The sequence below is a fragment of the Lontra canadensis genome, unplaced genomic scaffold, assembly GCF_010015895.1.
Source record: "Lontra canadensis isolate GAN:19392208 unplaced genomic scaffold, GSC_riverotter_1.0 scaffold30, whole genome shotgun sequence".
Taxonomy (NCBI): domain Eukaryota; kingdom Metazoa; phylum Chordata; class Mammalia; order Carnivora; family Mustelidae; genus Lontra; species Lontra canadensis.
The window spans coordinates 9,712,020-9,728,264 of record NW_022631024.1 but is presented as its reverse complement, the minus strand read 5'-3'; the positions used below and the strand labels follow the sequence as shown (position 1 = coordinate 9,728,264).

Genomic DNA, 16,245 nt, shown 5'->3' with positions numbered 1-16,245 from the left:
AAGATTTTATTTATTTGCGGGGGAGAGAGATAGAGCATGGGCAGGGGGGAGGGGCAGAGGGAGAGGGAGACTTGCAGCTGAGCGGGGAGCTCCATCCCAGGACTCTGGGATCAGGACTGGAGCTGAAGGCAGCCACTTAACCACTGACTGAGCCACCCAGGTACCCCTAGGGCATTCATTTCTTTGTACGACATTTCTTGAGCAATTACTATGGTAGAATTAAAAACATGATCTCTGACCTCAAAAAGTGCTCAGTCTTTGGGTCTCTCCTTTCTCCAAATTATAGGTGCAGTATTTTGTGGTTTGTTTTATTTTTGGTGCTGCACTCTCTCGTCATTTGAGGCTTCACACTCTTAGATGAATTCCTTTTTTTTCCCTTACTCTAATCTTAATCCTTCCTCTAGTCAGTTCTTTCTGCCACTCCTGGCATGACTTTTCTATAACACAAATCTAATCCTGAATTTTCTAGATTAAAGTCCCTCTGTGGCTTCCCATAATTCATACAAAGGCAAAGCTCATTTGCATGGCATGCAGAGTCCTTTATGAATTGGCACCATCAAGGGCATTTCCTGTGCTTACTCCCTTATACAGCCAAACTGTGCTTCTTGCCATTGCCCGAACAGATGTTCTTTTCTTCTCTTGGGCCTTTCCATAGCTGTTTCTTCTGTCAAGAATGCCCTTCTCCTTAGTTTCCACCTTATCATGGTCTGTTGCTTACCTCTTAAAGTTTAAGCTCAGGTTTGAATGTCACTTCCAGGAAAACTATCCTGATTGCCCTAGAAAATGAGTGCTGCTTCTCTGTTTCCATAACATACATCTGTTCTATAAAATACACTGTTTTACAGTGATTATGTCTGTCCCTCCCACTATACTTTAGCTCCTTTGAGCAAGGAGTGACTGTTTTTATTCTTATTTTTAAATTTCAGAATCCAGAGTCTGTAGCCTACTGTTTTTACCTTAGGTGCCCGTAAGTCTCTTTTGAGAGAACTGAGAGCTGTGTAGGAACATTTTCTTCCCATCTCCCAAATTGAGTTATTTCTTCATAACCCTCAAGATGAAAATCAGTGAATACTCAGGTGTCATGTGAATCTCAACTGTTCTGTCCACTTTGTCAGTCATTTAAAGTATTATTCTTAGATCATGAACACCACAGAGTAGATCCTAGAGTACCGTGTAATGGCGAGGCCACATTGCTCTTGAACAGTGTTGAGACAGCCCTACTTTAGGGGCAGCCTGGCTGGATGACTGACAGCCATGTTTATTGCTTACGGAATTTCTATACCTTTAAAGATATTTTGTCATTTTGTATGTAGAGGTGATCACATCCTCGTCTATAAATGCTTTAAAGCGTAATTTTTGAGCCTCTTTTCAAGCAAAACATAGTATAATTAGATCAATAAGAAATTTAATACTTTAAAATCTTACTTGGTTGAACCTCCTTTTAGGTCAGAACTCAGGGCCCTATCCTCACAGCAAGTGGCAAAAATCCTGTCATGGAGCTCAATGAAAAAAGAAGAGGTCTTAAGTATGAACTCATCTCGGAGACTGGTGGAAGCCATGACAAACGCTTTGTAATGGAGGTGTGTACCTACATTCAAGCCCACCGTGCTTTCCCTCACAGACATAGGCTGTCCTTGGCTTATATGTAAAAAAGTTTTGTCTGAGTTAATTCTTGTGCCACTATTTGAGTTTTGGTGTTTTCTGTGTTGTGATACATTTAAATTAAAACTACACAGAGGAATTGCATGGGATAATTGCAGAGTGTTGTTCTTGATTTTAGGTAGAAGTAGATGGACAGAAATTCAGAGGTGCAGGTCCAAATAAGAAAGTGGCAAAGGCAAGTGCAGCTTTAGCTGCCCTGGAGAAGCTGTTTTCTGGACCCAATGCAGCAAATAATAAGAAAAAGAAGATTATCCCTCAGGTATGAGTTACCAAAAATAAATTTCCTTTTCTGTTCTTGGGGCCACTTTAGCTTTTTCTGAAGTTGTTTCTTTTTCTTGCATTTGGCATCCTTTTCTTTGGGTTAGATCATGAATACTGTAATATTCCCTGTTCTGTGGTCTTCATAGGCAAATTATATATTAAAAAGAAGGTATTAGCATTATTTGGGGGCTTTCAGTCACTCTTGGTCAGGTAGAGCCTTGAGGGATCTGGACTTGTAATGAGGTGTTAGCATTTGTTTAGGGAAACTGCCAAGAGTGTAGGGGCTTACTTTCATCAGAGTCTGAAGATGCACTTCCATTTCCTTTCCAGTTTTGTCCTTTTGCGTTATTTATTTTATGTTTTCCTTTGGGGGCGCCACAGTAAAACTTGACCTAATACATCTTCTGTTCATTCCTGACATGGGCATGTCAGTCCTGCTGAAGGCCCAGGACTGTAGAAAGTCTTTAGGAAAGATGGCCTCCTAATTACATGCTTTTGGACAACAGAGTCTTCATTCATTTATGCGTTCAAAAATATTTTCTAGTCGTATACTATGTGCATGATTATGAGGGCAAAAGAGATACATTGTTAAATATAAGATAGTTCTCTTCCTGGTGGAGAGTGCTGGGGCAGTAATGTCTGAATAGAGGATGTGATAGAAACGAGTTGGTTAAAAATGTTTAGACTAATAGAAGAAGATTACTTAAGATTCTGAATGAAACAGTTTGTTTAGTTTCTTTTACATAAGCTGAGTGCAACTCTGGCTAGAGTTGATCTTGTTTTATAGATGAGGAAATGAGGCCTGAAGAGATACAGACACTGCCCTTAGTACCACAGCTAACTGATGGTAGGGTCTCTTTCAGCTAGATTCTTCTCCTTCCAAAGACCATGGGCATTGCGTATTATAGCCATCTTAGACATTTGTCTTGTCTTGTACTTATTGTAATAAGCATTGTTTACATTCTAGGATTCAAAGTATAACCAAGGATGACTTTTACTGAGATGAAATACAAATGAAGCGTTTAAATTGCCCTGATACACATTCGGAGAGAGAAGAATTGGTTTATTTCCCTAAAACCTTCCAGGAAATGTGCTGAATTAGTAGAAAGATAATTGCTGACTTGTTTAGGTGTTTTTTACCATGAGTTACATCTTGTATTGGGTCAGTTAATGTTAGAGTTTAGAAAGTGAGTGCAAATACTTACTAGGTACTAGTTAAGTTTGGTTCTAGTAGACATGAGCTCGATTTGTGTGGAGTCTCTCTGCTCCCACCAGATTGTTACTTCCTGACTCCTTGGACTAAACTGTGTTTTAAAAAAAAAAAGTTACCTACATGAGGTTCACCTATTTTTAGAAATTTTCCATACTAGAACCTCTGAAACTCTTCTGTTCAATATGCTTGACAGCCAGGAGGCAGTCTGTTTTGGATGTGTGGGTTGCATTTTCTCCCCTCAGCCAAACAGAAAAATGGCTGTTCCCTGTACGTGATACATTTGACCTTGAAACGGTCTTCTCCCCAGTTATACTAGTGGTTGAGGTGGCGTTTCAGCATGAGATAAATGTGTGTATGCTCTGAATGTTTAAGCTGTTCGAGATACCGTTGACTTTATTCCACTTTGAGCTCTGAGGCTCTGCACCTTGGTTATAGGAGGGAATTCTGGTAGTTTTTTGTTTGAGTTTTTGTTGTGTCTTTTTTTTTTTTTTTTAAGATTTTGTTTATTTATTTGACAGAGAGAGACAGACAATGAGAGAGGGAACACAAGCAAAGGGACAGTGGGAGAGGGAGAAGCAGGCTTCCTGCAGAGCAGGGAGCCCACCTACGGGGCTCTATCCCAAGACCCTGGGATCATGACCTGAGCCAAAGGCAGACGCTTAATGACTGAGCCACCCACATGCCCCTGTTGTGTCTTTATATTAAAAAAATAAAACATTTCATTGAAAACTATGTGTTCTTGATTTTCTTAAAATTTCAGTTTTGGAAAGGGATGTTTTAGCAGCCCTCTGTTCTGTTTGTCCTTATCTAGTCTGCTTTTCAGAGTTTGCTGTTTTCTCAACGGCCTTTTCTCCTCTGAAGTAAAACAAAGTGGATATCATTATCCTCATTGTATAATTAGTGGTAGACTCTGATAGACATAGAGATTTATGATTTTACCAGAGTCCCATGGCATTATCCTCATTGTATAATTAGTGGTAGACTCTGATAGACATAGAGATTTATGATTTTACCAGAGTCCCATGGCATTTTAGAGCAAGAGGGCACTTTAAAGGCAGTATTTATTTCATGATTGGTACATGTATATACACACACATAAAGCAGGAGATGTAGACACAAATCACATGACTTTCCTGGAGTTTTCATTTTTGGTCTTCCTTCATAGTTTTGTTTTTTTTGTTTTTTTTTTGTTTTTTTTTTTTTAAACTCCACTCAGGTTCACAGATAATTCTTGGTGGTTGGTTGTGTAGTTTTTGTCTCTGGAAGGAGAATTCAGTGGAAACCTGGGTATCAAGTGTCTGTGATTACTTTAGTTAGGCCTGAAATACAACGGATGTAATTTGACTACTGAAATTTGTGTGTAGAAAATGAACTCTTTCTGAGTAACCCTCAAGTGAAAGAAGAAGTTATTTGCATACTTTTATGTGTCCGAATATTCTTCAGAACAGCTCGGTAAAGTAGGTGTCATTTTTATTTTACAGATGATAAATTAAAGGTTCAAGGTCATAGATGACTCACTGACTCATCTACAGACTCAAGTTTCTCATAGAGGTTGTGCATTAGAGGGATGGTGGGATGTTAGTTCTTATTTCTCTCAGTAATGAAAATCTGTTATTTTTAACAGGCAAAGGGTGTTGTGAATACAGCTGTGTCTGCAGCCGTCCAAGCTGTTCGGGGCAGAGGAAGAGGAACTCTAACAAGGGGAGCTTTTGTTGGGGCTACAGCTGCTCCTGGCTACATAGCTCCAGGTAGAGTATAGCCTGTAAGAGGTCTGCCTCCTCGTCAGGGCCAGACTTTGAAGAACAGCATGTCTTTTCTTCTCCAGGGTTATACACGATCCCTGGAAACATAACATAGGTGTAAGATGTGTGTGCATGGACGTTGAGAAGAAGAGAATCTACAGCATTTCACAGAGTCCAGGTTTTCTCCTGGAATCTGCTCAGTGACTGGAGGCATCCTGGAGGGAGGTGACAGAGGAGGAATATTACACTTGGTTGAGGGGACATATTTTGACAATGAGGAAGCTAATACTCCGCAGATTGAGGAGCGCACACGTGCGAGCGGGGCGCATTCAGCGGGACATAGAGGGTGGGTGGGTGTGACAGGAGTGGAAGACTGCTGCGGAGAGACTCCTTCATTGGGGTGTAGCCTAGCATTAACAGCGTTTCTTTAACTCGGTGTGTGGGATCCAGCGAAGGTCTACGGAAGTGTAAAAAAAGAAAAAGGGAAACTTATTTATCCAGAGCTTACTCTACAACAGATACTTTGGCATATATGATTTCACTTAATTGTTTTTTAATCTTCACAGTGTTTCCTCAAGTAGAAGTTATTTCCATTTTCTAGGTGAGGGAACTAAGGTCTAATGAGAGAAGGCAACTAGCTCAGTCTGAGACATAGCAAACAGCAGAGCAGAGATTTGAATGTAGGTGTTTGCAGTTCTAGAGCTTATATTCTTTCCATTTCACCACATGGCTTGAAGGAGATGGGAAAAGATGCCCTCCTTCTGCCTTCTGTTCTAATACTTACGTCATTTCAGCAGTAGGTGTAGAACTGTCTCATTAAAGTCAGGTTGTCTGCCATATTGAACGTATGGAACTTTTCACTTAGCAAGTAGACTGCTTATAATTGTTGATCGGGACGAAATTCTCTGAAGGATTGGATCTTATCCCATCATTATTTTTTTATGTAACATTGCTAAGAAGTTCACTTAGATTGTGTCTGTGTTTTCTTCTTCCTCCCTCCCTCCTTCTCTTTCTTTAAGAAAGAGTTAGAATAGGCTATTTGGGAAGTTCTGTGGGTTATATGGTTTTGGAATTAAGCTTGTAGGAGTTGATCCCTCAAAGATACGTCATATAATGAATATATTCGCTCATTGAAGTACATGTGCCTGCTTTGGGATTTTACTGTTGTGCAGCTTATGATCTAAAGGTGAGACAGGCTGATCATATAGTCACAATTATCAACTGAGAAGGTCGTGATGAAGGACAAGGGTATGTTCTGTGAGAGAATTTAACAGAGAAACTGGGTCTAGGCTTTGGGGCCTGAAGGCCTCCCCCAAGGAAGCGTCACCTGACCTGAGCTTTAGAGAATGAGGAGGCATTAACCTGGAGAAGACCAGGCTGGACAAGTGTTGTACACATAGGAAGCACATTGCTGGGCCAGGGAACTTACGGATGAGAAGGATTAGAGGAAGGCCAAATGTCTTCTAGTGTGGGAGAGCACTGTGTGTTTTGGGTGGGGGCTGGTGAGGAGAGAATGACAAGGACAGGGAGTGATTCGAGCTGAAGCTAGACACTCAACCCAGTCCTAGAGGCCAAGGTGTGGGTTTTGGCCTTAGAATGCTAAGTGTAGTGGAAGGTCGTGAAGAGTTCTAAGGGGAGAGATGACAACATCAGACTTTCCTGTAAAGAGCATCATCAATAGTTTGAAGAATGGATTGTAGTTACAGAAGTAGATGTGAGAAGACAAGTTAGAAGGTCCGGCCAGAGACCGTGCAGGTATCCCCAGGTGTGCAGGGAAGCAGATGGGCGGCAAGAAGCGACCACATTAAAGACAGACTGAGAAGCACAATTAATGGATTTCATGTGGAGAATGAAAAGGAGGGAGGTTTCAAGGATTTCTCCCAGCTTTTTCAGCAAGAGGAACTGGGTCAATGACTGTGCTGTTTAAGGAGATGGAGAATGCTGAAGGATGAGAAGGTGGGAAGGAGATGGGAGAGGAAAAGGTTCATTGTGGTTTGATTCTGTTTATAGGTCCCAAATTAAGACACTGTTCTATGCATTTCACTGTTTCTACTGATATTGAATATTCTTTTGCCTTGTTCGATCATTATTTCAAGAAAGCAGCTTGTATTAATAATAGGCAAGTTATTGAGATGAACTTTCTTGCCTTTGATTACATGTTCATCGGGGGCTTCCTCTGTCTGAGAGCACCAGCAGTCACCTGGTCATGGACGCTTACCTCCCACCCATCATCTAGGGGCAGTCATTGGGAAAGGCTGTGTGTGTGTGTGCGCGCGCGGATGCTAATCTATAGCAGCTTTTCTCTTATGTCATCGCATTGACCTCTGTGAAAGGCCTATCTTGTGAAGCTTTTAAAAATGAAGTTCTTTTATAGCCCAGAGAAGATTCAGATTAGGTCAGTTAGATTATGGATAGGTTATATGCCATTTGCGGAGTGTATTCTGTGCAGCAGGGACTGTAGTAAGTATTTTTACATACATTATTTAATTACATTCCCCTGCCAACTCAGTTACAGAGTGGTGACATAACAGGCACAAAGTCACCTTGCCGAGTGATAGTGAAGTCGGGGTTCAAACAGCCTGATCAGTGGCCAGCTTAGTGGTTGTAGTTTACTCTCTCTTTAAGGAGGTTTTGGTAAAATCCTTAAAACTGTAACCTTAGTCATCCAGCTGGCTACCTTTTCCTGGAATAGATGTGATATGCAAACTTTTTAAAGTATTAATTTCTCTCTTGGCCTCAGTTCCTACTGCATATTTCCTGCTTCTTTTAGCTGCATCATATCCTCTTGAAATCTAGGATTTAGGGAGCACAAAAGACTCCAATTAAGACCAAAGACTAAGGCTACATTGTATTATCCCTAGTTTTATGTGACTTAAGTATAGACTAAAAAGTGAAAATTTCCATCTCAGGAAATGTTTTCGTTAGTCCCTGAAAACAGTTTACTTATTCAGCATACATTTGAGTGTTTTGCTTCAAGCAAGAGATTTGGGCCGGGGCATTTGAAGATGACTAGTATGTGCGCTGCTGAATGCTTGGAAAGTCATATGGGTTAGGAACGAACGTTTGCATCAACACTGTGCGCTGTGATGCAAGCTGTAACGTTGCAGGGGGAGGGGCGCAAAGGAGCAAACAGCAAACCCAGGAGACTTCATAGAGGAGGTGATACTTGGTCCTGATCTACAGGCTGTGTTGCAGTTGGGCAGCTAGAGAAGAAGAAAAAAATCCTTGCAAGCAGCAGAAAGGATTATAGAAAAAGGGCTTGTAATGTTAAAAAGGCTTGATTTGTTTTAGGTACAGTGTGAAGGGCCCATGTAGATTTTGTTCTGTTTTAGAACCCAATTTTCCCTAAAGATTTACCCAAGCAATTTAGTATTTATATTTTTAAAGTTGTTTTATTGAAAGATTAAACATTATGGCTTCTATTAGCACAGTATTTCTAATCCCTACAACACTAGATAAAGTAGCTTGGAAGAGTTTTCATTTTATAGGCATGAAAAGGCAACTCAGAAATTACATGTTTAAGGACATATAAGAAACCAGTTCCAGAACAGATTGGCTCAAAAGCTTCACTGTTCTTCAGATGGACAATATGAGCCTTTTTCATAGGCAGCAGAGGTTAATGTCAGTTTGGCCAACTTTATTGAGAGACTGAGCTGGGATCAGGAAGTCAGATACCAGGAGACATGGACCTTGTCCCCAAGCCCACAAGCTGATCCACATTCCCGTTCAGCAGCACTTGAGGCCTCAGCCTGTCCTGTCACTGTTTTCTGAAGAGACCTGGGAAGTTCTGCTTTCCAACTTTAAAGAAATTGGTTAACTTGAGTGATTCTAAGTTCAGGGAGAGGAGACAGATTTGTTCAACAGATTATATTTAGTGAGTGGTTACTATGTGCCAGACCTTCTGCTAAGTTGACATGGTAAAAAAAAATGTCTAAGACTTGGTGTTTGTCACTCGAGTAGGGACACAGACAAGGAGTCGATAATTATAGCACAGTGTCATAAGTGCATGGAGAAAGACAGGATATTCTGGTAGGTCAGGAGAACCTTCTAGGTCATGGGGAAAAGCTTCCATGCTAAGCAGGAATGGAGGGTTTGGCCATTCTGGGAATAGTTCTCATTCATCCAACATCTGGAAGAAGTCCTCAGGGCCCAAGGCGCTGGGCCAGGCAGTACTTGTGAATGGGGCGAGTACCGATTGGTTGCCCTTTGCTCTGAACTGATCGGCTTTCTTCTTCTTTGCACTAGGCTATGGAGCACCGTATGGTTACAGCACAGCTGCCCCTGCCTATGGTATGTACACTGTCTTTCTTATTTCTCCTCTTAGCAATGCTGTCACAGCAATCTAAAGCACAGTTTGTGTCCAGGGTTTCTTTAAATGAATCGGAGGATCTCAGACCTGTTCATTCTAGTGACCCAACTTAAATTCCCTTTGAAAACGCCACAACCTTGTGGTTCTTGGTTTGGTTGGAGTTGCTCTTCTCTCTGCTTTGCCTGATTGAAGGACTGCTTGTTCTAATTGCCTGTTTCTGACCATATTGAAATTAAATATTTTAAGTAGTTCTTCTTACAGCCAACTGATACTCCATTCAAAGGCTACTGAAGGGCCATACCCGGTTTCCAGCTTGACTGCTCGCCGGTTACCTGGCTGCATTGAAGTTTCTGGCTTGAAACTGTCTGGGTGACTTGAGTTAGGGTTAGGAAATATTCACTTCAAATTTGTAGCCATCGTCCTTTTCCATACATTTTGCTTTAGAGGTGGTATAAATGGGCCCTAGTGTGGTGACGGCGTGTCACTGGCAGTGTCACTGAAGTGCTTCCTGCCCAGAGTCTGTGGTACATGTTACAAAATCATAGGAGTGTCTCCTCTCCCTCCAAAAATAAAAAATAAAAGCATATGCAGAAATGAACCTCAGTGGCCCTTTGGATAACTTTTGAATGAGGTTTATGTGGCAATGGAGGCAGTAGGTTTGGAGTCAGTGATATGCCCTTTTAGACATTTTCTCTAACTCAGGCGCTACATGTTCCAGGTCAGCCATCTGCAGGATGTTTGCCATTGAGAGAAGAAGAGAGTGTGTGTGCGCACGAGCGTGAGTGTGTGCTTGTGCATGTGTGAGTGCATATCGGTGCAACCCTGGGCTGGGCGTGCACATGCACTTTGGGGAAGGACCTTGAATGTCCCGCTCCTTGTAGTGTTAGTCCCCCACACAAGCCTCAGGACCCTTCATAATGCTTTCTCTCTTCATGCATCAGCTTTTCCCTTTTTGTTCAGATGAAAATGTTGGGTCCTTAAAACACTGCTAAGTGGAAGCTTCATTTGATTTCATAACTGTAAAAAATAAAGAGAAAATGAACAGTTTGACCACTTTCCCCATTAGGATAGTCTGGGAAAATGTGGGGAAGCGGCAAGGGTCAAACAATTGGGGTGAGTCTTCTCTATGGCAAAATGCCAAGTCTGGGGTTTCATCCTTCACCTGAATGTCTCCTCTGGAACGCTCAGGTTTGGTCCCCAGAGTCCCCAGGTCCCCAGATGTGGGGTGACTAGAAATTGAGAACTCATTTGAGAAAATGTTTTTACCTGGAATTTCCTCTAAATTCAAATTCTCTAGCTCCTTTTGTTTTGGCCATTTGCTTTTACTGTGCAGCTGACTTCTGGGTACCCTGACCACCACCTCCCTCCTGTGAATTAGGTCTGGGCAGTTGATCCGAATCCATTTTGGCTCACTGGTCCCATTGTGGTGTGTCTTGTGTGCGCGCCAGTGCATCTGCCTGCTAGGGCCGGTTGTTAATTCCGTGTCTTTCCTCCAGACATCGTAAATCTCACGTTCTTTAGTACAGTTTCCTAGGGCTGAATTTTTCTCTTTAAAACATGGGTATGTCTGGGCTTTAAGCTGCATTCATGTCTTTCCTCGGTCTTTTTAATTTTTCTCTCTTGTTCCTCCCTTTCCTCTAACATTGTACTTTCACCCTGCGGCCTCTGAGCCCCCACTTCAGAAGGCTCCTCCCTTCCATGTGCCATATAACTGACTTCCAAAGCTGGTGAAATTTGATGCCCCCATTTTTCACATAAAAGATTTGGTTTTTAAATGTTACTGTGATGCCAACCTACTAAAACAATGCTTTATTTTGGCTGTAAGGTAAATATGTCTTTTGGCCTTTGTAAAGCTGTTGCATGTGGGGTAATTTCCCTCTGATCATCTGGTGCTCTTGAGTACCTGCTGTTGCTGCTTTGTGATTTCTCCGTAGGCTAAAGACTAGACTAGACACAGGAGCAGATTTCAAATCGTGCTTGAGTATGCAGAAGTTTGTGAGGCCACAAGAACTCGCTTATTACAAAATTAAGAAAGTAGTTAATCTTTCCAGATTTGCCATGCCAATACCCGCGGCAGCCATTAAGAAGATAAAACACCCGGTCGCGACTCCAGTTGGAGCTGTGTTTCCGGGGAGCTGAGGCCTGCACAGAAAGCTGTGCTTTGAGTCTCGACAGTCATCCCTGTTTCTCCTACAGTGTGTGATGTGCCAAATTGAGAATGATTACGGATTTCTGGAGTCCCGTTAGAATATTTATCATGAGCACTGCTTTTGGTATTGAGAATTCATGGCCGCTCACACAAATGAAATTGCTTTCTGAATATCATTCTTCCTGCGACATAGCCATCTTAATTTCGAGTGGAAAATACTAATGATAAAAACATTAGCAATTTCAAAACAGGAGAGGTTTGTGGGTCTCCTCCAAAATGGTTCATGTTGACTGACTAATCTGGAAAAGGTTAATGATCATTACTGTAAGATTTTTTTTTCCTGAAATTTTTATTGGATTATTAAACTTATTTGGAGTCCTCTCCGTTTCTTCTCTCTGTAGGTTTACCCAAGAGAATGGTTCTGTTGCCCGTTATGAAATTCCCAACATATCCTGTTCCCCACTACTCATTCTTTTAGCAAATGACAGAAGCTAATTCCTATTGAACAACAAAACCAGTACAATACAGAATGTTAGAGAAAAAGCCTTTTTATCCTGCTTTCTTTGAACACATACTTGATCAAAATTATTTGTAAAGAACATCTTTCCTACTTTTTGATTTTAACAAATGCAAATTTAGTTCTCTAAAACTTGAAAACAAACAAAAAAGAAACTAGTTCTGTGAAACGGTACCTCATTTCCGGAAAATAACTTATACCAGCCCTTCTGTTCTAGGGAAATAAGTCTAGCAGTTCAAAGTTTAAGTTTTAAGAGGAGTATCAGATTATGTAAAATTAAATTTGTGAAGGATGTATAGAGTCTCAAACACTGATCACAAATAAACTGCTTTGTTGTAACACAGAGTACTGCCTGGTTCCTGATGCAGTCACTGATTCTTAGCTCTGATTGATATGTATTTGCCCCAGGGCACTTGAATTTGGGCTGTAGTTATTTTTTTTAATACAATAGAGACTTTTCATTTAAACTTTAACTTTGTAAATACTGAAGTGTGTAATTAAAGCCAATAAAATATGGGTTTGAATATTGTTTTAGCTTATTATTTTTGATATGTTTTGGTATCAAATTACAAGGAATTGAAAACTAATAATAACTTAGCCCTAGAAACCCATTCATTTGTAAGGAAACTGCTAAAACAAAGCAAAGGCAATTTGTTAGTCTGAGCCAGTCTACTCACTTTGTAAGCCTTTGTACTGCTGGACAAGGGCATCCCCATGATAAAGGTATATTCTGTTATCCAAGCATTGCTTCTTAAAATGATGGCACTACCCAGAGATGGGGAAGGAGGAATGTGATTATTTTAGTTTCCTAATTTCCAAGTTTTAAAAGAGAATAAATTAATCGATCAATCACCCTCTCTTGTTCTTGTGGCCTTCTTCACTCTGTAAGATACTGTGTTCACTTCCCTGGCTTTTTTCATGCAGATAGAAGATTAGCGATTTTTCTGGGATTCATTGAAAGGTCTCTTTTCCTCTTCAATTACATCAGAATCTAAAGCAGCAACAGGGTCCCCATAAAACTTGCTCTTCGATCGTCCCAGTTCTTGTTGAGTGCTGCTGTGAAAAGTGACAGGTTTCAGCCATGGGTCAGCATTTATTTTTAAGTTTTTCTTAAAATTTATCTGATTAAGCTGGTGAAAAATGATCAGTCAATAACATTGTGCTGTCCTATAAAGGGTGCAGACCTGAGCCTTCCCCTGCATTCTCGCCTTGTTTGGAGAGCCGATGATGTTACTAGAAGGTAATGGTTTCATTAAGGTACTCACCCCCATGAAGGCACCAGTGTGGTGTCGTGTCGAGATTTCTAAGTTGCTGTGTCTTAAAAATGTCTGTTCTTAGTATGAATTAGCTTCCCTCTTCCCTCTTAAATTCTGTTTCTCAGAGCCCAGTAGTGGCCATCAGTGAGAATGGGCTTCGCAAAATACAGCAAATTTATGTACCAGATTTCTTTGGGACCACTAAATGAGAATGAGACGGGCAATTTAAAACAAATGTTAGTGTCACTTCTCAGATGTGGATTTATTACACAGTGGCTTGTTACTTCTGCTCCTTGACCTTTAGTCTTTATTAGTGGTGGGTGATACTTTAATAAAACCTCATCACTTGCTAGAAATAGCTGTGAACTTACCATTCTCATCCTGTGCATTAGTGGCTAGACATAAACCTGAGGGCCCATTGCAGCTGGGATTTTCATGTTTCATTGATTCATTTTGCTGACCTATGGATGAAACAGAGCCATCACTGAGAAGAAAAAGCATGGCTGGTAGTGTCCAGTTTTTATTAATTCAATATTTACAATAGTCCTCTCTGTGTTTGGAATACTATTAATTGGCAGCCGCAGCCGGATTGTTATTTGAAATTGATTGTCAAATTTGCATTCCAAGTTGGAATCTCTCTGGAGATTTCTCTTTAGAAAATTCTTTTGAAGTAGCTGACTCAGCTTCATAATTTAACCCCTCTATGATGGTGCAAAGGGAGCTGTGCTGTTTTCCAACATGATGGCAGTCATTTCAAATGGTTTCTACCAAGTCTTTTTTTTTTTTTAATTTTGTTGTTTGTTGGAAGTTACTAACCATGTTGTAAACCTGCCCAGTTGCTGCAAACTTTTACATTTCTCTGCTTTACTTAAAATAATTGAGCTGTCAGTCCTTTGTTAGAAGTGGTAACCATGCAAGTTCAACTGTTGAAATTTTGTAATGAATTAAGTGTCCCCCTCCCCCCCTTCTGCCCTCCCCACCCCCTCCATTTTGTAATGAAAATTCCACTTACAGCTGAAAGAGCAGAGAAATATAAATGAAGCTCTTGGCTTCACCAAATTCTGTGACATTAACACCAAGTGTTGCTTCTCTGCTCTTTTCTCCACTGTAGGCGGTTTTTTCATTGACAGCCCCTATTGCCAGCCTCTGAGCGTCGCACCACTTATTATTCACTTGGGCCCTCAAGATTTCTTCTCTGACTTCTAGAACCATCAGGTTGTCTGGCTTGAAATGGCAATTTCTGTCTTGGTCTTAAGAGCATTGTGACCCCCTGAGGCTTTCCAGCTTTCAGATACACCACTCTGACACCTTCTTTTGGAAAGCAATGACTGAGCATTTTAAAGAAGAGCAATACTTTATTCAAAGCCACGGTGTCTGTTTTAAAACTTTTCCTTTGGGAACCTAGCAATATCTGTACTTAACCCCTCCTAGAGTAGTCTCTTGTCAGGGAGTTTACAGACCACTGTAGAACTTCGACTCCGTGTGTGAGCTGTGCTATCTCCCGACAGTTTTTAGACTTTTGTAGCACATAAATTGGGTAGTTGCATTCCTGACTGCGTCAGTTAGCGCTATTATAATTTCTCAGAGATAGGGGTCCTCCTTGAAGCCATATTCTTTGCATGGGGGCTGGCGCCCAGCCAGGGATGCGGCCTGCAGCTCCGGTCTCTTCCGGCGGCAGGACCACCTCCTCTCTTGTGCAAGGTCATTGGTCCAGTAGATTCCCGACATACCTCATGCTGACTAGATGCAGTGCATGGTGCGTGCAGCAAGGGGTCCCGAGTCGTTTGTAGTCTCTCTGAAACCGTTAACCTGGGAACAAACCACTGGTAGATTTTTCTATTAGCCTTTCCTTCTTTTTTTAAAATTCGGGTGAATGTTTGAAAATCATGAATCAGTCAGTCACCGTTATTAATTGAAGAGCTGGGAATACCTCGTTAATGTATTTTTAAAACTGGTGTTGGACCCTCTGTGTATTTCAGGTTAATACTTTTAAGCAGTTTTCAGCACGTTTATCTCACTTTATTCTCGTTCTCCTCGGACCTTCGTAGCCATATCACTTGTATAAAATAGGCTGAGATCTAGTGACTGTAAGCTGTGGTCTCAGTAAACAAAGGTAAGCTCTTTTATTTTCTGATTAAAGAGAAAAATAACTAAAAGTCAATGAACACAACGTGCATATATGACAATCATACAGGATGTATTTGATCTCTTAGGTCTTATGTCATCATATTACCTTTAAAATTTTTATGATCTAAATGTAAAATAGTTATTTTCAGCGTTTGTTTTAATACCCTTGTAATTACTTTTTATTCAAGAGAGACATTTCACCTTTACGAGTTAAATGTGTATATGTGTGTAGAAACTTACGTATTACATGTATGTGAATTACACACATGGACCTGTTTAAATAAAATAATTCAGTGGTGGGAAGAGTTCACCTGAGAAGACTTTAATGTCAGGGCACTCTTTTGGCCAAAGTGCTGGAATTTTATAAGCCGCGAGGTTGGTAACATTGCCGGTAGGACCCATTTACGCGTAGCTGTTACACAAACGGAGGATCAAAGTGCCAATTTCTCAAGGAGAGAAATTTTTCTGAGAAATGAAAATCTCTGATCTGTGTTGTATGCCCTAATACAACAGCAGCAAGAAGCCATAAAAAGAAAAAGCAATAGAAAACAAAAAAACCAAAATATTAAGGTAACTATGGAAGAATATGTAATTGACTGAGTTAAGCTATTCGTAGAACCAACTTTGGCAAGACTCAGAATGGTAAATACCCAGTCTGCAGAGACCAAATAGACGGAAGGCAGTTCGTCTGTCTTTTCCAGGTTAGGCAGCTAGACGATTGATTTCCCACCTGACTCAGCCATCATGGAGTTCATTTAAAAGATGGGAGGGTTAGGCCAAATATTTTAGTAAGGGTTTGCTTCATTTAGTGTGTCCCATAAATACATTTCATATGTGTTAGATGTTCTTTGCTGAGGCCATATTTGATATATAGAGATTAAAATGAATTTCATGTTTTATATGTCTCTAAGTAGCAGTTTTCTTGTTATTACTAACTTTGAAGGTTGCTGGAACATTTTTTCCCCTTACAAAATCTGTATTATGTCGAATGTGGTTTTGGCATCTATAT

The 16,245-nt window shown here is 40.7% G+C and overlaps 1 protein-coding gene across 4 annotated transcripts in view; it reads left to right on the top strand.

The window, feature by feature from the left end:
• The window catches only part of STRBP (spermatid perinuclear RNA binding protein), a 132,456-nt gene extending 116,321 nt beyond the window's left edge, over positions 1-16,135 (top strand). For 2 of the 4 annotated variants that reach the window (XM_032865811.1, XM_032865812.1), the window contains exons 14-18: positions 1,446-1,580; positions 1,781-1,921; positions 4,761-4,884; positions 9,124-9,168; positions 14,221-14,848. In XM_032865811.1, coding sequence (XP_032721702.1) covers positions 1,446-1,580; positions 1,781-1,921; positions 4,761-4,884; positions 9,124-9,168; positions 14,221-14,315 — 540 coding nt within the window. In that variant the 3' untranslated portion in view covers positions 14,316-14,848. Of the gene's footprint in view, positions 1-1,445; positions 1,581-1,780; positions 1,922-4,760; positions 4,885-9,123; positions 9,169-11,737; positions 12,197-14,220; positions 14,849-15,088 lie in introns of those variants that run through there. The other 2 variants (XM_032865814.1, XM_032865813.1) reach the window with 2 other exon arrangements.
• Positions 16,136-16,245: the final 110 nt, after the last annotated feature.